The following is a 22,109-nucleotide window of genomic DNA, read 5'->3' as shown; positions in this document are numbered from 1 at the left end:
TGATCGAGGCCCCGTACAAGGACTTCGTTGTTTAGTAATTTTACTAATTTCTACGTCTGTCATGTCTGAGTGTACTCTGTATTTGTAGAGCGAGTTCAGAACAACAATTAATCCTACACATATCTCATAGGTATTTGAACTTGTATAGATCCTCCTCAATCTTAGCACATGACTCCTAAATATTTGAACGTATATAGATCCTTAATTCATCGTAGCACGTGACTTTTACAAAATCTCGAAAAACGCTTTCTAATGCTACAGGTTATACACAAGTAAGTGAGCGTAGTATGGGACTCTCTTTCACAAGATCAGCCTAGGTTAAATATAATGAATAATATTATCCTTCCTACGAGTTTGAATGAATCAATCAAAACGTCATCTTAAATAAAGTAAAATAATTATTTGTTTTAGAAAACAAATACGTAGACAAATAAGGAGGCTTTAATTATTGACTTTCTTCAAAATTCAATTGGGTTTGTGAACCAATATGTAAATACAGAAATAATCTGGCATTACAGATTTCTCGCCATTTTTATTGCCTCCAATTTAATAAGTTGCCGTTGAGAAGGAGGACTCTTTTTGCTTGACCGCTGATGAAGGAAGTGGAGAAGGCAGAGAGAAGACATCAAGAATATCAAACGCGGCACAGCTACGTCACAGTCCACAGTGAAAAGAAGTTTTCCTTTAGAGTTGTATTTGTACAAAGAAAATATTCAATTTGACTCTCAAAGTCCCAAGTGGAAACAAACAATATTCTATGGATATATCTTATATAATACAGACACACTCAATATACAAGAAGAATACCTCTACATTGTCCTCGTGACGTCATTTCTGCACACAATTATACTTCAAAATTGAAACAAAAAATAATCAATAAGTAGTACCTAAAATAGTGTATAATCTCGAGACTTGACTTCACAGCGACTTTACGGTCAAAACGTAGCCAAATTCGCAACAGAAATTGTCTCCGCAAAGCCTAAATAAATCGAAATTCGCGTTGTAATCGGGCACAGGCAAAGGGAAGGCGAATTAACGTGAACAAGATCATCTAGCTAGAAGAAAACCTTGATATAAGAGCGTTCTAGTACAGATTCGACGTCTTAGGGACCACGAAAACGATTCGATCTCTTCTGATTTCTGCGAAGTTTCTGCGCAGTCGCGATATCTGTGACGTCATCTTTCCAGTCCCCGAAGTCCCCACTTTTGTTTATCTCGCTTTGACGTCGCTTCGTTCGTTCTTCTGCTCTCTTTGAAATGGATCAGAGATGGAAAACGCGTGTGCATTCGATTCTGATTGAAATTCTGATGCCTCTCACTTTCCTGAGTCGTCTTCTCGCCGAAGAACTCATCACTGCTCAAGAATATGAGCGGCTCTCTCTTGATTCTATTGATGACCAGAAAAGATCGGGTACACTTCTTGTTTCGATTTTGCCCAAAAGAGGCCCCACTTCGTTTGACTCATTTTTGAATGTTTTGAGAAAAACTAAAGGACAGGAACACGTCGCACAAATGATTGAGGAAAATAAACACGATGAGCGTACGGGCATTTCGCCGAGAAGTGAAGAAGAATTCAAAGAATTGGAACGACAATTGAAGAAAGAGAGACGAGAGAAAACAAGGAAAGAGTGACGAACATCGGTTTTAGAACTAAGGTAAGGGCGCGTCTAAATAGTAATCCAATTTAGGGTTTGTAATTGGATACATTTAGTTTTCTATGGGAATTCCCAGTCTTAAATGGGAGACAAACATACCAAACATGCTCATTGACTGTCGGCCATTTGGACGTGTGGCTGAAATCAATGGAATGCTACATGTTGGTTATGGGGATAGAATGTTTCAGTTTAAGAAGGGAGCGTGGGAGGGAGAGGAGCATCATCTGCCAAAGATTCAATACATAGGGAGTGTCTTTGAATGTGAAGGGAAAGGATATGTCATGGATATCAATGAATGGGATCGATGCTCGAGTATTTATGAATGGAAAAGTGAAACGAAAAATTTGGAATTATTAACTAAAATACCAGATGAATATCAACTCCGATCAGCAATTGGACACAATGGGAACATTTATCTTGTGGGAGGATGGAGTGATCGAGTTGATTGTTTTGATATTAACTGCTGCATGAGTATGTTTTGCATAGACGCACATAGGCGTAGGGAAGTGGAGAGTATCGCGCGCGCGTCATTATAGCTAGGCCCGCGATAAAACTAAAATGCACGTGTAGTCATGTTCATATTTATTAAATAAACCCGGAAGTAACCCGGAAGTTGCATAACAATAAAATATAATCTCGGAGTCTTTTTACTGGAGGGGGGCGATTCACCCACGCCCCCTGGTGGACACGGAGCCCGGAGCCTCGGTTGACCCACGAGACGCGGGGTGCAGCCTCTTTATCCTCGATTGGCCTCGGAGATGGGCCTTGGGAGTGAAGCGTCCTCGGATGTGAGTCCGCCACCCTTTTATCCAAGGGGACCGCTATTGTGACCCACCGCGTCTCGCCATAGTGGGGAGGCCAACTCTATCGGCCCCTGCTATAGAGGTACGGCCACTTTAAAAACCTCGTCGGCCTCGGAGGTCTTTGGGAGTAGAATGTTGAACGCCTAGGAAGGTTTCAACTGTGATTCTTGGCCACGTAATGTTTCCAGATGTTCTCCATTTGTGTCGGAGCTCCTTTCGATTCTTGGCCCAAGTTCGAGTTCAAGCATAACATAAAAACACGAAAAAAGAAAATGAGAAGATATAGGCGAAGTCCATTCTGATTTATTTCTAACCTAAAAGAAATTTACGGCTCTGTAAACAGAGAATCCATTCGCGTTTTCGTCTTGGGTAGAGAACGCCTACTCGATAGACGCGCCAAATTTTCAAGTCTTTCAGTCGTCGCCGAAGAACTATGGCAAAGATCTAACGAAAAAATGTGTTCTCGAAAAAGCGCCACGTCTGCTGACCTAGAAAAAAAGATGACTCTCGAGCACACATGGATTATTTCCTGACGACGATCGCATTGGCAGCAAACGCACTTATTGATTTGAAGATTTGCTAACCATTTCGCCAAAAAAAGTCGCAGAGTTGTGCGACCCCCTAACGCCATTTATCGATGAGCCGTTCCCTGACGTCAGTTGTTCGAGTACACGTTTGTCTGGGGAAAAATTCCGGCTCGGGCTTACGTAATCACCGCAAAACGTTACGTTGCAGACGAGATTCGGTTTGAATTGAAGAAAACGGCATGCACAGCTGTTGCCGTGACAACGGAGCTGTTCGACAATTAATGTGCAACAATAAAAGTCGTCGTTGCCACGACAACCTGCCAAGTATACTTCGTACGTCTGTAAGCAATTGCTGTTCGTCGTCAAGGAAACAGCAGCGGTCCGACGGCGAATCATGTGAAGCTAGCAGATCTGAAGCACAATTAAATAACGTGTGAGTGGAATACTAATAACGAAGTGACTTGCCTTCACGCACGACTGAGATAAGAAGAGAAATCTTAGCTTTGCGTTGCAGCGGCGGCTATTTGCAATCCGCTGCCAGTGGTATTCACGCCACTGATACGATTTGTCAGTTTAAAGCTTAGGACATCTCCAAGGTGTGTACTGAACTTATTGGGTAGTGATCTGAGGAGTCTCTTCCTCTTTCGGGGTCTCTTGCTCGTCCTACAGCAAATTTACGAGTTCGACTAACGCCGAATTAAGCTCAAGCACTCTGCATTAGGCATAATCGTACGCTCATTAGCAGCTTATGAAGAACAGCCTGGTGCTCGGAACGATTAGGTTGAGTATTAGGTTGGCGACAATTAGCGTGCGCTATTGCAGAGCGCTCACCTGATATAAAACTAGAGAATGATGGCCTGGTTGTTGGCCATCATGTATAGCCGGCTTCCCACTGCTTACAGTACGCGAGCACCTTAGATAATGTGACGTCTTAAAATTTCACATGTATTTACGCTGTTGTACATATATCGCAGTCCTGGAGCTCAGTCCTATACTCTATACAGATCCCAATTAGGCGTTCTCTGATAGTTTATTGTCTGCGTAGGTATGTGTACGGAAGTGTGTACGGGTCATATTTACTGTTACCACGCGTACATAGGTGTTTTCGGATTCGGACAGCATGAATATCGGATAAGAGTGCTGAGCCCCTCGGAGGGAAGACCATGGCTCGGTAATTTTTTACCGTCTAGCGTTTGATCGATTGTCATTTTTAATGTACACAGTTTGGTTTTTGGGCGATCACGTTTGAGAGACCCTCCCAATAACACCTACCGCAGAGTGTTGAATAAATCAGAGTTATAGGCACAAAATCACACAAAAGAAGTAGAAATAAATTGAAGAGAACTCAAACACATTACGAAAAATCAATTCTACAGAAAAGTAGCAATGTTTCATACAACGCAATTCTGCGTTTGACGTCAAACAGATATGTTTCTTATTTGGTGCTCTTGACGCAGATGAATTTCCTTTTGAACGCTCTCCCGAACGTTGGCATATTTTTTTTCGTCAAACTCGGCTTCCACGAACGCCGTCTGAAGAGTAATGCCGTCTGCTTGAAACAGGCACGAAATGTAGTCAAGCGACGGAGATTCAGATACGAAATTGGCTGCCAACATTTTGACTACAGGTCGGTCATAATAAGGAAAACAGCAACCTAGCTGAAAGCTGACGTTTGTTGACGAAGTGCTCAAGAAATCAAGGCAAGCATGAGTCGTGACATTGGCTCTTTTCGTCAAGCTGTAGGCCAACAATCGAAAGGAGCACTCTTCGTCGTCTAATAGCTTTGAAGAGTAGGCATCAATTAAGGCATCGACGACGTTGACGTAAGAAGTCTTAGATATGTAAGGCGAAAAGTTGAATTTCATGTTTTTCCAACCCACTTTCGCGAGGGTCTCTTCATACGTTTTGTGCCATTTCATCGAGAGACTTGGATCTGCCTTTGTCGCAACGACTTGCGAGTAGAAAAAGCTTGCTTTGATGTCCGTCATTAGCTGAGAGCTCACCGTTTTCTTGAAGGCAAAAGCAGCGTTCCCGGCTAACGCATAATATTCGGAATGGAGAGCTAGGTTAATACATTTTTCTGAAGGTTGAATTGGTGTCCGCACCAATATCTCAATCGGATCTTTCTCTTCCTGAGTCATTGATGGAAAAGCTGCAACTGAGAAATCGGGTGCGTCTGCCTCACCTATTTGTTTGGCAGGCTGGAGGCTAATTGCATCCGCCAAAGTTAATTAGATGTCGTTTGAGATCATGCGGTTTCTCTATCATCTGCGAAGCGGATCCTTTAGAGAAATAGCTAGTTTTGAGTAAGGAACCACGCAGCTTCTCCTATTAATTAAGAGCACTGTGCACTTACACAGCCCTAGTTCCTCGCCTGACGAGAACTAGTCAGACTGAAGAACGTCTGACACTGGTATAGAGGGCGTGAAATTAATCGAATTAGATGACGTAAAGGTCGGCCGGTGCGGTTTCGCTGTCACCTTTGAGAGAAAGCCTTAGCTGAAGAAAAGATGCTAGTTTCGAGTAAATCACCACGCTTAGCTCCTCTTAATTCGAAGAACTGCATGTGCACTTTAGTCTTATGCTGCCGTCTCCGCCTGACGGGAATGAGTCAGACTGAACAACATCTGACGCTGGCTAATGTCATTAGATGTTCTCTGACGTTGGCAAGTACGGTAATGCTATCATCTGTGACAGAAAGCCTGTAGGAAAAAAGCTATTTTCGAGAAAAGTATGGCGCGCGATCAGTGCCAAAAATCCCGTGCAAGCGCATAACGCTTTTAGATTTAGCCGCTTGTGGATTATATTAAGCCGCTCTTGGATTAAGCCGCTTTTAGATTAAGCCGCTCTTGGATTAAGCCGCTTTTAGATTAAGCCGCTCTTGGATTAAGCCGCTTTTGGATTAAGCCGCTCTTGGATTAAGCCGCTCTTGGATTAAGCTGCTTGTGGATTAGGCTGCTTTTGGATTAAGCCGCTCTTGGATTAAGCCGCTTTTGGATTAAGCCGCTCTTGGATTAAGCCGCTTTTGGATTAAGCCGCTCTTGGATTAAGCCGCTCTTGGATTAAGCCGCTCTTGGATTAAGCCGCTCTTGGATTAAGCCGCTCTTGGATTAAGCCGCTCTTGGATTAAGCCGCTCTTGGATTATGCCGGTTTAAGATGAAGCCGCTCTTGGATTAAGCCGCTCTTGGATTAAGCCGCTTTTAGATTATGCCGGTTTAAGATGAAGCCGCTCTTGGATTAAGCCGCGTTTAGATTAAGCCGCTTTTGGATTAAGCCGCTCTTGGATTAAGCCGCTTTTAGATTATGCCGGTTTAAGATGAAAATGTCTACCGCTTAGCGAGAGAAGGATATCGCAGTAGGTTGATGGCAGCGACGGCGTTGGGGAGCAAGCTATTGCCAAGAAAGGAAGGCACTTTCGGAAAATATACGAGACAATAGGAAAGAAAATGCTCACGTGACGCCCAATTCCTCATAGTTGATTGTATTTTCGATAAGGAGAAGATTTCTTGTTAATTTTGTAAGTGACTGATTATAAAAGACCGTGCTCGTACGTATATGTCCATCCCAAAGTTTGAGCTCTGTTCGGAAGGGACTACTTCTACTTGCAAACGTTGAAGATTCTCTTGCGTCAATGGAAGCTCTATTGCTGGCACATGCACATTTGTTTCGTTCTCATTAAACGGAACGGGACCATCGTAGTCAATGCCATATTCCTCCCAATTGCTAGCGCTAGCCTATGACAAAAAAGGTGTGATTTACTAAAACTGATTACTGTGAAATTAGACACTAACGTCTTCCGATCCAAAATGCTCCAAAGCAAAACGATGGGTTGAGTTGGCCATTTGCTGAAGACCTTCCACCCAGAGCTGCTTAGGACTTCTGCCCATTCCGCTCAATTTATGATGCTGCCAGCCATTAACCCATCGGCTTAGATGATTGTTGATTCTTGGAACATACGTGTAGTGCAAAGCATAGAGATCAATTTCGCTAATTGGGTTCAGTTCTCCGCTGTTTTCCATATGGACGAACAATTGATAGTAAAACGATAAGACTCCGGCAAATACGTCTCGCCACAGTCTTTCGATGCGCTGGTTATGGACGCTCCTTCCAGCAATAACACTTCCACGACCAAGGCCCCTTAGTGGATGAGTTAGCATGTACCATGCAACGTCGTAATTTTCGCCTCCTTGGTCACATCTAACCCTAGCCGGCAATCCGTACTCATTGATGGCCGAAAGAAAATACTGTAGAACTGTAGAAGCCTTATTGTCTGTGCTGCAGCGAAGGTAAACGGGCAACCTAGAAAAACCGTCCACGCCACCATGGACAACAAATCTCCACCTGTAAAACATTTGGTAGATACGCTATCAACAGCAGAAAATTGTGCCGTTAATGAATACCTTATTAGCTTATGATTGCCATCGATGTGCCATAGCGCTTGGGGACCGTGAACGGAGTAAACGCGTCGGCTATGCATTCCTCGTAGCCATCTCAATGCAACGCCTTCAGGATCGCAGCGACGCATGGCTTCCCGCACTCTTGATACTTGCACTCTAATACCTCTTCCAATGAGAATTCCGTGTGTCATCCGGTAACCAACGGCGGGAAAATCACTTTTGATTTCTTGTATAGCGCCATCAAGAGCGTCATCTGTTATGCCGCTGTAATAGGTACCGACATGAAGACCATAGTCACTCATTCGCCTTCTGACCGTTCGTAAGTGGACGCCTAACATGCTCGCAATAGTCGGGCAATCGAATCCAAGATCAAGAAAGTATTCAAGTTGTTGTTGGGAGATAGCATAACGAGGACGACCGCGATTGTTAGAGCCAATTTCTAGTGGAGCGGCATACCCGGCAACATCAGTTGTCGCGCGAGATCTATCCTCATTCTGACGCAATAGTACCTCACTTAGGCACTCAATTGCGGTGCCAATGAGGTCTTTCAGCTCATTTGCCAGAGCTGGAGAAAGTATTTGTGCCAAAGCCACGATGTGAGCACTCAGTTGATCTAGCCGAAAGATGCACGATTCTAAGGCATCTGTTGTTAGCGATGCTGCTTCATGAGACCGCTGCAAGTCCGACAAAACGGACGAAAGAAGGTTTACAACGGTTCTGCGCACATCCGCCATTTCACAAGCAAAGTGCCCGTATGATTGTATGATCGGCATTGCATTGCATAGCTCAGTGGAAAATGCACTTAATATTAATTTGAACTGCTTTCATTTAAAATAAACGGATGATGACCAAAATGAACGGTCGAATATCATTATTTTACCAAGAACAACTTGCGGTCAACATGGAAAGTTTTAGATTGCTCATTACGTGTCGTCGATCTCTCGACGTACTTCAAGCCTGACCAAAGAAGGAATGGCTGAGGAAGCCAAGTGTAAGATTTTTGAAGAATCTTAATCCAAGAGCGGCTTAATCCAAAAGCGGCTTAATCCAAAAGCGGCTTAATCCAAGAGCGGCTTAATCCAAGAGCAGCTTAATCCAAGAGCGGCTTAATCCAAAAGCGGCTTAATCCAAGAGCGGCTTAATCCAAAAGCAGCCTAATCCACAAGCGGCTTAATCCAAGAGCGGCTTAATCCAAGAGCGGCTTAATCCAAGAGCGGCTTAATCCAAAAGCGGCTTAATCCAAAAGCGGCTTAATCCAAGAGCGGCTTAATCCAAAAGCGGCTTAATCCAAGAGCGGCTTAATCCAAAAGCGGCTTAATCCAAGAGCGGCTGGATCCAAAAGCGGCTTAATATAATCCTCAAGCGGCTAAATCAAAAAGCGTTATGCGCTTGCACAGGATTTTTGGCACTGATCGCGCGCCATAGAAAAGCACCTCGCGTAGCTCCTCCTCATTAGAAGAAATGTGCACTTACAATGCCGTAATTTCTTTGCCGTAAAAGATTTTATGAGTCAGCTGGAACAACGTAACCATGATTTGATTAGAGAGAGTCTATTGTTTACTTGGGCGTGGTCGGGTTCGGAAGCTTGCTTTTTAGAAGCAAAGCGCACTCGCACCGCCGCATTTATTTTCGCCGAAAATGAGTCAGAAAGAACAAGAGATAAACTCTTTTGTTGTCGGATGCGCCGGCGTCCTCTACGACGAAGCCGTGAGCTCCGCTCAAAGGGTCGCTGTCAAGAACACAATTCTTCTAGCTCAGTTGGCTTCCAACACCGCTAAGCCTGCTCACTCTGCCGATTGGTACGTCAACTTTCAAAGTCTTTTAGCGAAGTGTGGGTGGATAACGAAAAAGTTTACCTCATTTCAGCAGTACCAGCCGTCGTCTACAGTGGTTCAACTGAATGAAGTTTCTGTCAGCCTATTTTCGCCTTATCTTCCAGCAGCGGCAAAAAAAAACTTTGTTAAGATGCTGGATTACCTGAATAGGCGAACGAATCTTCAAGCTCGCTCGCTTCTCAACTTTATCGGCGTTTCAGATTCGTCTGTTGCATACCAGTTTCTATACGTCTACATAACAGAAGAGCAATCACTTGGCTTAAAGATTCTGTCCTTCTACTTTCAATCAAGTGAGAGTTATTTGGGTTTCCTCTACAATAAATTCGACAGCAAAACGATACGCATTGATCAGTCTTTGTGTGAGTACAGCCTAAACGAAACCTTGTATAACACACTTGCTCATCAAATTGCTTCGACGTTGGATTTTCATTTGGATCAAGACGTTGTTGCCGTAACAGAATGACTACTATATACTGTTTGCATGAAGTTTGAGATTGTATGCATGCATTTCGTTTCTTTGTACCTCAATATCTTTGTCAAAAATTATCTGCGCTGAACGTCAATAAAGCTGTCTGCATAATAAAGTCTAATATATAGGGAACGCGTCGCGAATGCTATTGTACCCATGTTCAATACATGCACGGTTTAAAAACTCTCACGCAAAAGTACAGTATAGTGGCGAATAATAGTTAGACCTATAGTATAGGTCTGCGAAAGTAAAGCTTACTTATACCTATCGAAATGTCGGAAGCAGCTACTTTATTCTACAATGGCGTTAATAAATTGTGAGTTGAACCAATTTAAGCCAACTTATTCCCACTACTTCTTTTGGCGTTTATGCTCCAATTACGTGTCTATAGTACAATCGCTTACTCACTAAATGATTGAATTTCTAGCGTATTCTCAACCGTACGCGGTGAACATGCAGAAACTCGGTCATCCGCCTACTGCGACATGCAAACGACCACTATTTCTTTAAATAATTATTGCATGCAAGGAGCATGCATGTTTGCTGTGCCCCAACGTAAAGTGAGCGCATTAACAGGTTGCTTAAACATACTGTACATTTGAAAAAAATTCTTCTTTCGTTAGTACCCTGACCACCTTTCTATAACCAAAGGTGATCCAAGTCAAGAAGACAGATCTTACTGCATGTACTGCATGCGACACAGAGTAACCCGATCCCGATCCCTCGTTCACCTACCTTATTTCAACAGCTGACGGATTAATTATCCGCTGAATGCCTGCAGTTTCCGAAGGATGCCTTCGTTACCGCAGAATGACGTCTCAAATCTGGAATTCGGAGAAGAGGAAGAGATAATGTGCGACTGCTGACGTGAATGCCTCCTGAAAAGCGTCCGTCAGATGCGTAATGCAAATTATGTCGTCCCACTCTTTGCGACAGCTGGATAGGTCCTCTCCCGCATCCTTGCACAAAGCACACAAATGAAAAACGCAAAAACAGAAATAGCAAATTGCTTTACCGCTTCCAGAGCTGCGTTTGTTCATTGCGGAAGTACTTGCTGGATTATTCACGCAAGATGCCGTCGCTTCCGCATGCGTGGGCTCAACAATCTGCAAGACATTACAACTTAATTGGGTGACGTGCCTCTTGTCACCACTTCCTTAACGCACGTGCCTACCGCTTCATTATATAAAGAGAACCCATCTAGAATCAAATCATTGCAGTTTCTTGTTACTTGAAGAAATGGCATCTTTGAGCATTGCTGAGCGTTGTGAACTTATTGACAAAATCGAACTACCTCCGGTAGAGCATCATACTGCACCCGACGAAAGAGGAACGATGTACTCCGAAGGTGATACTAAAGGCAAGGTCATTGGAGGTTCTGTCATGCGCCAAGAACCGTCCTTGTCACCGCAGCAACAGACTGACGTTGCATATTCAACTCTTCTTGCTCAACTGGCAGCTGATCATAAAGACGAAAGACACTCGTTAACATGGTACGACGAGTACATGCGTGTTATGTCATTGATTGGCTGGCGAACACAGAAGCTCGATTTTACCGAATATCACGGCGGCGTAGGAAGCAAGATGTCTGATATCATTTTGCGTCTTCTTTCATCTGTTCTGAGCGCGGAGCAGTTAAAAGATCTAAAAATAATTCTGAATTCTTTGAAGGATCCCCAGAATGTCGAATCAAATTTTCTCTTCAACAAAAAAGCGGCAAGTGGCACGAAAGCAACCTTTCAAGTCAGCGACTCCTACGTAGATAGCGGAAATTTCGTTGCCATGGATTTCGTTGCATCTCAATTCAATGGAGAACGAGACGTTCTAGACGTACTGGGTCTCACGTTCGATTCAAGCTCCATGTCTATGTACAAGAGTGTCAATAAATTCGAGTTGAATGAAGATCTATACAGCACAGTCCGCGAACAAGTCCGCGCAAAGTTGGGAGACCGTGCCAAAGCCGAAATTAAAGACATCCAAATCTGAGAATCCCAAACGCAGTGGCTACATGAAGGTGGCTAAACTTCTGAAATATGTCTCTGTCTTTCAACGTCTGTGTTCTATGTTTTGCCTGTTCTAGTCAAATATATGTGTTGATGCAAAAAGAGTAGAGAAAGGGGCACTAGAAAAAACAAATCCCTAAGAATCTTGGGAAGAGAAAAAGGGCAAATCGTTAGTAGAAAAAAAGCTCTTTGAACGATCAAATCCCTAAGAATCTTATGTAGAAAAAAGGACCTGCATGTATAAACGAACAATCCCTTTTTAAGAATCTTTAGTAGAGAAAGGAGCTCTATGAACGAAAAAATCTTGAGTAGAAAAAGGATCTCTACGAAAGAAACGAATCCCTCAGAATTTTGGGTAGGGAAAGGAGCTCTATGAACAAATTATTCATTTCTTAAGAATCGTGAGTAGAGAGAGGGGGGGGGGGGGGGGGGGGGGCAAATTCCTTAGAATCTTGAGCAGAGAAAGGAGCTCCCTGAAAAAAACAAATTCCTAAGAATTTTTGGTATCTTGATCAGAGAAAGGAACTCTATAAACGAAGAAATTCCTGACAATCTTGTGTATAGAGACCGCCGCCAATGAGCTTCTCACTTCAATTGATGGGCTCTACCATCAATGGAATTGAACGGCTCACCTTCAGAGCCTATAATATGGGAAGTTGAGCCTCATAGAATATATGGTAGAGATTTTCCATGCTGTTCCTTAGGAACGGGCATCCTAGTTAGACGGTCTCGTAATAAAGTCCATAGCACTGCAATAGAATTCATCTCTTTTTTTAAAGTTACCTCTTTCTTTCCTTTTCTACCATTAACAGTGATATGGCTGAACATAATTACCTGCTGCTACTAGCGGTTTTCGATCGAACTTCTCGCGCATAGGGAACGCCTACTAGGTTATCAAGCTTTCAGTCGTTCCCCCGCTTCCTTTCTCATCGGAGAACTATTGCCAAAATCTAATGAACGAATGCGATAGAGAGAAAGCGGTTCGTCGGCTAACGTCGTCAAAAAAATTACCTCGAACAGCCGGACGACGTTTATTCTGGCTTTACGGCCGTCCCATAGACATAAGAATACACTAAATTGGTAAAAAGCTCACTTTGGATCCACTAAGTCTAGTTACTAACCATTTCGTTGAGAAGAACTACGAAGAGGTCTAGTCATGTGACCTATTAGGCTGATACTCTACTGTTACAGTGAGTCTGTATGTGTTGAGTAGAAAGTAAGGAAGCTTTTCCTCGTTCTTTTATTGGCGACTCTCCAAGTGCCAACAAACCCGTGTTTGCGACCACTTGTTTAGGCACAAAGTGTTTCTAGTGTCTTCTAGTAATGGTTAAAAAATTAATTACCCTCTACAATAACGCCAAATACGACGGGAAACCAATATTTGCAGATTTTTTGTGCCTTTTCGTCTACGTAACGTCACGGCATAAATGACTAGCTCGATCAGTTTTTATACTCGAAGGAATGTTTTCATCCGATCGTACAGTGACCACCTTTCTACGTACCGACGATTATGGAAGCCTATTCGTCTTAATTACACTCCATAACCTCAGCACCTTACTTTCCACAACAAAACACGCAAAATCAGATAAAATTGACTTTGTTGAAAGTCGTCTTTTTGGAAAGTCGTCTCACGAAATACGATGTTACGACTTTTTATTGGTTGAAAAGCATATCAAAACTTTATAATTTTTAATTATGTATCCTTTTTCATGTGTACTAATAAAAATTCGTTTGAGCTTGCAGACATCCGGTTTCCTACACATCTGGTCATTATTGTAAAGAAGTTGCCCATTCATCATAGCGAAACTCATTCCCTTCAATTTGCACATACTCAACTATTGCTCTTCAAAAGGGTGCAGTCACAGCACCACGGTTCCCTTAGGAAGAGGCCAATCATAGCTCGACTTTCTAACTATTTTCACGATTAATAAATGGACTCTCTTCAGAGTGTCTTTAGTTTGTTGAACTTTGTTCCATATCGCTGCGTTTTTTCTCTGGAACACCTGACCAAAACCCACAATGTTCTAATGTCTCTGCTTGACTCAATTATGGAACAGGAAAAGTATTTTAGGAAAAATCTCTTTTCGAGTACAGCACCTCGTTTAGCTTCTCCTATTATTGAAAAGAACTGTGCTGACACTGCTGTAATTGTTTCGCCGAAGGAGATTTTAAGAGTCAGCTGGAAACAACACCCTAATTTGATTAGAGTCTTATACTTAGGCGTGGTGGGGTTTGAATGACGTCGTGTCTAGCCTCGGTTCCAGACCCTCTCTCCCCCGGATGTTACCGATCCTTGGAGAGAGGGTCTGGTACGGTACCGCCCCCTTTTACCCCTGTAACTCCGCCTATTATGACGTATGGGAACAGTATGGCGGACGAGCTCTGCTAAGATCGTTCGTTCGCACCCGTTTCGCACGTCCTACAGCTGTCCGATTAAACGATCTGTTTTGACTGCTTACTCTTTCCTAAAATCCACTTCTATTCGACCGAGGTCTTCGGAATAGAACTTAGTACGCGATCGAAACAGATCGGTTCCTCGGTCGAATAGAAGTGGCTTTTAGAAAAGAGTAAGCAGTCGAAACAGATCAGTTAATCGGATAGCTGTAGGACGTGCGAAACGGGTGCGAACGAACGATCTTAGTGGAGCTCGTCCGCCATAGAGCTTATGCATGTGACGTCACTTGATCACGTGCATGACCTCTGAGTGGCAGAAAGCGTGCCACTCAAAATAAAAAAGGCCGTAGCATCTAAGCGAAGCCTCATTTGTTCTGACCTAGCTGCCTTGGCAGCTTCTAGTAGGTTAGATTACCATTGCCCAAAAGTGTCGCGGTAGCTAGACGCGATTTAAAGCGTTTTCGTAGAGATTTTGAGCTTCGCGGTGTAGAGACCCGCGAAACGCGTGAAGGTTTCTCTAGCGAAGCGACTTGAAGCACCGCGTAGTGTAATGACATGTTCAACATTCTGGCGTACCTACCGGTGTGAAAACACTAATTCTGAAGGCTTTACTAGCTCATTCAGATGAAAAAGTAGCTTACTGCGCCTTAGACGCTAAACCAATCGCCCTTTCAGACAACTATCAGTTCGAATTCAAGTTTCTAATGTTACATCCTCTAAATCAAGCAACAAGTTTTGTTTGCAACGAGCTGAGACGCGAAAACTTCACAAGGGTCCCCGAAAAACGAAGCACGCTTTAAAATGTCTGTTGTCTTATTAACTTCACTTTACAAAAGTACAAAACCCTTCTTTAGCGCAGTTAAGCTGCGACGAGGGTTTCTGTGGGTGCGGCCATACGCCGCTCTTACGTTTCTGCCACTCAGTTGCGCGCGCTACCATTGGTCTGTGACGTTGTGCATAAGCTCTACTAGCTGATTTACCCGTTCTATGAACGGGTTTTTGTGATATGTGTGTGTAGTGTTTGTCGTGCGTTCTTTATTTGAAACAGAAGAAGAAAAGAAAGCAAAAGAAACTTTTTTGTTTGTTAATTATTAATATATAATAGTGTCAGCTGAACGGTTGGCTGATACTATTTTTGAACTTGAGAATGGCTGCCAGAAAGGGGCAGTGAAAGATATTTGAAATCGGCTGCGAACGGGCAGCGAACTTGAATTAGAATGAACTCCGAAAAGGCCAACGGGCAAAGCAAGAATGTTGATTGAGTTAGTCGCGAGAGGCCTCGGTGATGATGAATCTGTCGTTGTACTTAGCGTTGAAGGCAGACGCGGTGATGAGGCGTTCGTCGTCGAAGTGTCCCGAAGGAACGTCGGCGATGACTCTGACAACGTCGTCATAGACGTTGAGAGAGTTGGGAAAGGGCTTGTCGTCAACGTCGACGTCGATGGTAGCTGAAATTTGGATGGCACATTTTTCGATTTTTGAAAGAGTTTTGCAAGCGAAAGTGGTGCATTTGCCTAACACCGGGTTTTGCTCAAGAACGTCGACGTTCCCTTTCTTGCATTTTGGGCACTTGAGATTGTAGGAGTAGTGGGAGATGTTGGTGATGGTGACGTTTGTTATTTCGGTGGTTTTAGTGATTGGTTCTTCGAGGGGCAGGGCGTCTTCCACTTCGTTGATTTCGTTGACAACGCCGTGCTTGAATGGAGATGAAATTGTTTTCTCGTCGTCGAACGTGGACACAATGAAATTCTTAAGCTCGTACGATTTTCCGACAACCAACGTTTCGAGAAAGGCCGACCATAGGGTGAGTGAGGCAGTGCCGGTGCTATCGCTAACGGCGACGTTTTGAAGGACTTTCGATTGGCCGACGTTCGTTTTGGGCGAGACGTCCAACACTTTGATTTTCGTCGTGATTCGTTGCCAGGTGGCTTGTGCGGGTAGCTGGTCAAGAGTGATTTGTTTCGGGACGGGAGTCGATCCGAAGGACGCGTCGTCGAACGGTTGAGGAGAAAAGGTTTTAGTCGACGGTTGGACTTCGCTTTTGCGATCGAAGAGAAGGTGTTTTGTATCGGAAGATGTTGATTGCGATACGGTTACGTTTTTGAGGAGGACGGAAGCTTTTTGTTCTTTCATTTTGCTGAGAACGTCCGCAGTCTTGTCGGAAAATAAGGTGAGTGAGACGCGCGAGTGGTTGTCGGCGACGGAGGCTCGGTAGTACGTCTTGGCGGGCCCTTGCTTCTTCGGTGACAGGGCGACGACTTGTCCTTCGACGTCGGCGACTGTCCCTTGCGAGAGAGCTTGCACTTCTTTTGGTGTGATCGTGGTTGGGTGTAGACGCTTTCGGGACATGGAGGACGTTTGGGCGAAAGAAGCAGCGAAAGAATGTTCGGCGAAGAATGTAGACGTTGTAGAACAAAGGGGAAGCGCGCGTTACGATGGTATGCTACGGAAAGCCCGGAAAAGTCAATGACGTTCATAACACTTCTTTATATACAACATTGTGAGTGACGCCACCGCAGCAAAAAATAGAGAGGTTTTCTTTTGATCCTACTCTGGATACGGCGACGTAAAACTGCCCGTGCGAAAAGCACGGATGTTCCAAGTGTAAACCGGCTTTCTGTAAGGTTTGTCCTTGACTTTTGTTTACCGTCATAGCGAATGACAATTTACACGGAAATTGCAGTCGGCGAAATTGAAATGCCGTAGTAGGGTCGTCGACGTTCGATGTCGTAAGAGGAATGCGGGGAAGAAAGGCAGTAGTGCCTTTAGCGGGTCCTGTGACGACGTTCAGTTCCACGCAGTTTGTGGTGAGGCGGCGGACGACGCATCGAGTTCCGTTGCACAATTGAGGAGGACTGATGTTTCGTATTAGGATGACGGGCGCTCCTATTTTGAGGTTAAGAACGTAGGGAGGAAATCCTGATACTTCGATCGTGTTGAGAAATTCTGTGGGATACATGGTAGATTCTTCATCGGATAGGGCCGTGTCGATTGAGAGGAATTGCGAATGCTCGCCGGGAAATTCGTCGAGAAGCCGATTGTTGATGGCATTGACGGTTTCGTTGTGCGGAGCGAGAATTGCTCGTTGGCACAACCAGTCAGAGTCTGTTGCGTGAGCCGACAACTCCGGATAGATTTCGTCTATGAGCTGCTGTGGTGTTTCGGCGAGGACGGCGAGTTCGGGTGTTATCTGTATGTCTTTGTTATCCGCTGTCTGGGTGTCGCCGTTGCCAATTCGGAGTAGCTGTTCGGAAAAATGCTGTGTCGTTTCGGTGTCGAGTGAACTGGTTCTCGCTCTCATGTTGGTAGTGAGATAGTGGGTTTCGACGGAACACCATAGAACGGACGATTTGAGGCAGCTGTGCACTTCATTGGCTCTCGTTCCTCTTGGAATGACAGGCAATATTTGGCGGAAGTCGCCGGATAGGACGAATAGGAGCCCACCCATTATGTCATCATTTTGGCGAACGTCGCGTAGCGTTCGGTCTACGGCTTCAAGCGCTTTTTTGTGTATCATCGACGCTTCGTCCCAAAAAGCAATTTTCGCTTCTTGAAATAGCCGTGCCAGGCCAGAAGATCGCGAGACGTTGCAGACGGGGAGGTCAGTCGAGTTTAAATTTAAAGGAATGTGAAACGTGGAATGGGCAGTTCGGCCTCCCGCAAGCAATTGCGCTGCTATGCCGCTGCTGGCGGTAGCTAAGGCGATTTGCCGGAAAGAGCGAACTTTGGCGAGGATGAGGTTTATGAGAAATGTTTTTCCCGTTCCACCGGGCGCGTCGATGAATAGTATTCCGCTTTCGTTGCTTTGAAGTTTAGCCAAGATGGTAGTGTAGAGCTGTCGTTGTTCGGTGTTGAGCATAGGTTCGTGTAGGAGTATGTGCTCGTCGAGTTGGGGTAGGTCGTAGGAGATTTCCTCAAGGTAGCGGGAAGAGGAATGGTCTGGATGAGAAAGAAGTTCATCATTACTTAACCCCTACGCTAATAAGAGAATGTAAAAACCTTGGGAGTGTGTGTTGTCGGGAGTAGGTAGACCGTAGGCTGAAAGAAGATTTCCTCCCATTGAATTGAGCGTCTTTTGAAGGAGGAGGAGTGCGTGATTGTAGATTTGGTCGGTAAACGGCATCGGGGTACGCGGCGCGGCGGGGCGCCGAGTCGCCGCCGGAGGTGGCTGTATGGGGCCGTTGGCAGATCCGGTTTCGAACTGATAGCGTATGTCGTCTGCCATGTCATTTCGAAAGCGCATCCACATTTGAAGAGCGTCTGTTAATTGGCAGGAGGCGAGTAGAACGGCAAAAAGAACACGAAGCGCCGATGAATGACGGCTCTCGCTCGCTTCACTCATGCACATAATCCAGTGATTGTCGTCTTCTAAGAGGTGGAGATCTTTGCATGCTTGCTTGAAGGAAGAGGCGACGTTTCCGCGAACAGTTCTGAGGTCTGTAAAGCTTTTAGGACCCTTGACGGTGTTCAGGAGCAGCCTCACGAAGAATCTTTCTTCTTGCTTGGGGTGGACGGTGTAGATGCGACCGATCATTTGCGTTTGGAGAAAAGAAGTCGTTGCACCGTTGTGACGGATTTCGGCACCTTTTTTCCGTTTCATCCATTGATGCTTGCCGGAATTCCAAGTAAAATACTGTGGAACTTCGGAATATAACAGGTTAGCAACGAACTGTCGATCGATGTCGGTGAACTGAGCGTTGTCGTTACTGTAGTAGGTGGCGCACAGTTTAAAAAATGCGGTGAGTGTTGTGTCGGGAGGGTCTTCAGCTCGCTGGCGAGCGTTTTCCGGTGTGAAGACTATTTGTCGGTCGTCGCTGGTGTGAACATGGAGAGTTTGAACTGGAGGATATCTCTCGTGGATTGGAAAGTCGAACAAACGCCAGCAGGCTTCGGACGGGCCAATGTAGCGCGCTGCGCGAAAAACGTCAATTTCATCTCGCGGGTTAGGTCTTTGGAGTGCGAATGAAGCCATGTCGCAGCCCTTGTGCACGTACTTCAGAACGTATTGAATACTTCTGATGCTCGAACAGTATTCGACGTTGATGTGAGCGTCGTATTTCTTGCAGAGATAACGATTATGGGGAACAACCCACCGATTGTCGATAACGAAAGAGCCGTTTTGGGTTCGCTTCTCTTCTTCGAAGCCTCCTTCTTCTTTCGATCGTCTGCGATATTCAGGGTAGCCGTCGTTGCCGCAAAGAGTTTCAGAAAGAAATTCTCTCGGGTAGTGCTTGGAGCAAAGTCCGTTCTGCATGCAGGGGGAGCGAGGATTCTGCGGGCCGCAGGGACCGTGGACCATATGACTGAGAATGATTCTGTGCAATTCAGGGTCGTCGTCTTTACTGGCAATTTCTGCAGAAATAATCGAATCGATTTCCTGTAAGTGAATCCTTTCCTCGAGCCAGAGGAGGACGTGGGCGTGGGGAAGGCCTCGCTTTTGGTATTCAACGGAATAGAGGTGCGCTTTCGGTTTGCCGAAAACCGCATTCTTTGTCAAGTCTTTGATGAAATCTTTCAGTTTCATGTGAAAGACGCGCGATACTAAGTCTGGGCGGTCGTGACTGGATTGATTAGGAAGTAAAGTTTCTGAAATCTCTCGCCACTTGGGATTGCAGGTAAAAGTTGTAAAGATGTCCGGCTTGTGGTACTTCCGAACGTATGTCATGGCGTCTTGAACCCTTTCGTGCAGATAGCGCGGACTGCCCGTAAATGAGGAAGGCAGAACGACTCTTCGACCGAGCTGTGCCGCGTCGACTTCTAAAAAGGTGTTTTCTTGTGGGACGTCTAATGGACGTGCACGGGCATCTTACCGGAAGCGAGGCTGTCTCGTAGTGTCGTGTACGATTCTGCGCGCAGGAGCGTTTGTTCGCGCCGTATGAACCTCAATCGTTGCGTTTCGACCTTACAGTACATGTCGACGACGTATTGCTGAAATAGAATCTTGCCTTTTAAAAGTATATTGGAAGAGTGGTGCGGCCTGTACATAATTCGATGACAGTAGAACGTCATTGGCGTTTGGTGCTGCTCGCACTCCTCTTGATGATAGCCGTCCTCTCCAAAGAGATGGAGAAGGGGATACTGCAAGGCGTCGTAACTTCGGTGGCATTCGTTTATTCGGTGTAAAGTTCCATCGTGGCGCGTCAGAACGATATCTCGGTAGCCGCGTTCGGATTCCGTAAGCACAACGGCGATTTCGCTGCATTCAGGCAAATTGAATCTTCTACGATGTTCGGCTGACGGCCTTTTGTCGGCGTCTATGACAATGACGTAGTTTTCCACGGCAGAGAGATCCATTTGTCTGAAAGTCCTAACGTAAGTGTTCAAATGGTGAAGCTTATTTTGAAGAAAGTCAAGTATATCTTCGCGAAGAGTAGGAACTATCTGCTGCCGCAACGTCGTTTGTTCTCGATCATTTTGGACAAAATAAATTTGGGCAAATTGCGGAGTCTGGCCTGGAGCCGGCAAAAGGCTGCCTATTCGATGATAGATCTGTCCTTTGACGACAAAAGAGGGATTCCAGCCTGTTTGGCGAAACGGGGCGTATCCTCCCATGGACGTCATCTGAAATGCGCAGTTGTACTGCCGGATGTCATTTAAAAAATGACGACTTTCTTCCGTCTCGGAAGAAAAGAGACCTTCGTAGTCCTCTGGAGGATCAGCGAGAAGAGGCAACTTAACCTTCCCATTTTTGCAACACAACGTTGCTCTTTCAGCAGGCCATCTCATTGCTCCGCAGAATGAGCAGGAAACACTCAAAGTACCGACAAAATTAGGAGAAGGAGAATTTTGGGGAGAGTAGCTTGCTGCAGGTCTATTCGGCATTTCGGGACGGACAACCGCGCGCGGGACCGGGCGTGCGACGACGGTTGCAGACGCAGAATGTACACTATATGATAACTTTCAATTAAAATCGTGAGGACAATTGCCGCGTACGTGTCACGTGCAGAGGAGGTAGAGTTCAGTGTCTGCGACTGGGCCGGAATGGCGGACGACGAACGAAAGACGGGCGACATTCTCACTGGCTCGGAATGAACGCGAGAAGGCAGGCGAGGTAGGGATTGGAAAATTTGCAAGCGCGCGGGAGAGAAAATCGAAAACCTTCGTGCAAAAAAACTGCAAAATAAGATGAGCTTTGGACTTGGCAAAAGTGCCGGGTTTGCCTGGGGAAAGGATTAGCGATAGGTGGCTGCAGACTGGACGTCGGCGGAAATGATTGCGCGATGTCGACACTGGGCAAAAACAGATCTGGTGGACATTTCGACTAAACTTTTATGAATTCCCTACGAAGAAGCGCAGGAAAGACTTGATGGAGACAGACCGGACGACGGAGACCCAAGGGGTGGCCTAATGCAAATCATTCATTGGGGAGAAAAAAAACCTGTTAATATTGCGTGGTGTGATTAGATAATGCACGCTCACAAAGCGGGTGAAGCAGAAGAAAGCAGAGCGGGAAATTGAGGAGACGGAGCACGCGCGCGCCGGCCAAAATTGAGATATCTGGCAGTCCTCCGAACGTAGTTACGAACGTAGTTATGATCGCCCAAACGCAATGGCCCAACAAAAAATCCTGTCGCTGCGTAATTGTGATCGTCACTCGGTTTCGCCCGTATAGAGGGAGAGTGGCGTTCTAAGGATGCCCGTTAATTAGCCAGTGCACCTATTGCAAGGGCAGTGCACTCTACCAGGAGTCGCTGGAAGCTCGCTGCGAGGCCGCTTTCGCGCAGAAGAAGCCATCGAAAAACGGAAAGACAAAGGAAGATGGCGGCGGAAAAAATATGCATAGCGCACTCTAAGGCGACACGCATTGAGACGAAACGCGACTTCGCGGCGGCGATCGGTCGATGCGGACCGATGGAGAACCCGCGCGAGACGTCGCGTTCGGAATTCGGGCGCGATCGGCGGATCGGGAAAGCGGCGGCGGAGGAGGATCCGCGGCGGGGGTCCCGACGATCGCGCGTTCAATCGATTGCGCGGAAGGGCGTTCGGAGCGCATCGGCGCGATCGACGCGCGGTTTCGGCTGCGTC

At 45.5% G+C, this 22,109-nt stretch overlaps 1 protein-coding gene and 4 long non-coding RNA genes across 11 annotated transcripts; all 5 read right to left on the bottom strand.

The window, feature by feature from the left end:
• Window positions 1-318: 318 nt before the first annotated feature.
• On the bottom strand, window positions 319-1,164 carry LOC136191018 (uncharacterized). Its single transcript, XR_010670706.1, has 4 exons — window positions 1,068-1,164; window positions 888-979; window positions 808-834; window positions 319-755 (listed from the first exon to the last, which is right to left on the bottom strand). It is a non-coding gene; the product is annotated as an uncharacterized lncRNA (long non-coding RNA).
• A 1,056-nt stretch (window positions 1,165-2,220) lies between these two features.
• On the bottom strand, window positions 2,221-3,775 carry LOC136191022 (uncharacterized). 3 transcript variants are annotated; one of them, XR_010670710.1, is made up of 5 exons: window positions 3,719-3,775; window positions 3,451-3,648; window positions 3,303-3,396; window positions 3,187-3,252; window positions 2,221-3,137 (listed from the first exon to the last, which is right to left on the bottom strand). It is a non-coding gene; the product is annotated as an uncharacterized lncRNA (long non-coding RNA). The 3 variants fall into 3 exon arrangements; XR_010670709.1 differs by having other exon boundaries at window positions 3,187-3,396; window positions 3,451-3,540; window positions 3,595-3,648; XR_010670708.1 differs by having other exon boundaries at window positions 3,187-3,396.
• A 4,988-nt stretch (window positions 3,776-8,763) lies between these two features.
• Window positions 8,764-12,123, bottom strand: LOC136189205 (uncharacterized). Of its 4 annotated transcripts, none has more exons than XR_010670364.1 (4): window positions 10,703-12,123; window positions 9,240-10,646; window positions 8,945-9,191; window positions 8,764-8,897 (listed from the first exon to the last, which is right to left on the bottom strand). It is a non-coding gene; the product is annotated as an uncharacterized lncRNA (long non-coding RNA). The 4 variants fall into 4 exon arrangements; XR_010670365.1 differs by having other exon boundaries at window positions 8,945-9,684; window positions 9,742-10,646; XR_010670366.1 differs by having other exon boundaries at window positions 8,945-10,565; window positions 10,612-10,646.
• Window positions 12,124-12,125: 2 nt separating this feature from the next.
• On the bottom strand, window positions 12,126-12,915 carry LOC136189199 (uncharacterized). 2 transcript variants are annotated; one of them, XR_010670362.1, is made up of 4 exons: window positions 12,812-12,915; window positions 12,702-12,762; window positions 12,280-12,640; window positions 12,129-12,217 (listed from the first exon to the last, which is right to left on the bottom strand). It is a non-coding gene; the product is annotated as an uncharacterized lncRNA (long non-coding RNA). The 2 variants fall into 2 exon arrangements; XR_010670361.1 differs by having other exon boundaries at window positions 12,126-12,640.
• A 2,432-nt stretch (window positions 12,916-15,347) lies between these two features.
• LOC136198929 (uncharacterized) lies at window positions 15,348-20,810 on the bottom strand. Its single transcript, XM_065989034.1, has 4 exons — window positions 19,895-20,810; window positions 18,084-19,841; window positions 16,848-18,023; window positions 15,348-16,369 (listed from the first exon to the last, which is right to left on the bottom strand). Exons 1-4 carry the CDS (start codon window positions 20,808-20,810, stop codon window positions 15,348-15,350), a joined length of 4,872 nt encoding a protein of 1,623 aa, XP_065845106.1.
• Window positions 20,811-22,109: the final 1,299 nt, after the last annotated feature.

The sequence above is a fragment of the Oscarella lobularis genome, chromosome 1 (assembly GCF_947507565.1).
Source record: "Oscarella lobularis chromosome 1, ooOscLobu1.1, whole genome shotgun sequence".
NCBI lineage: Eukaryota > Metazoa > Porifera > Homoscleromorpha > Homosclerophorida > Oscarellidae > Oscarella > Oscarella lobularis.
This window is presented reverse-complemented; position numbering and strand designations above follow the sequence as displayed.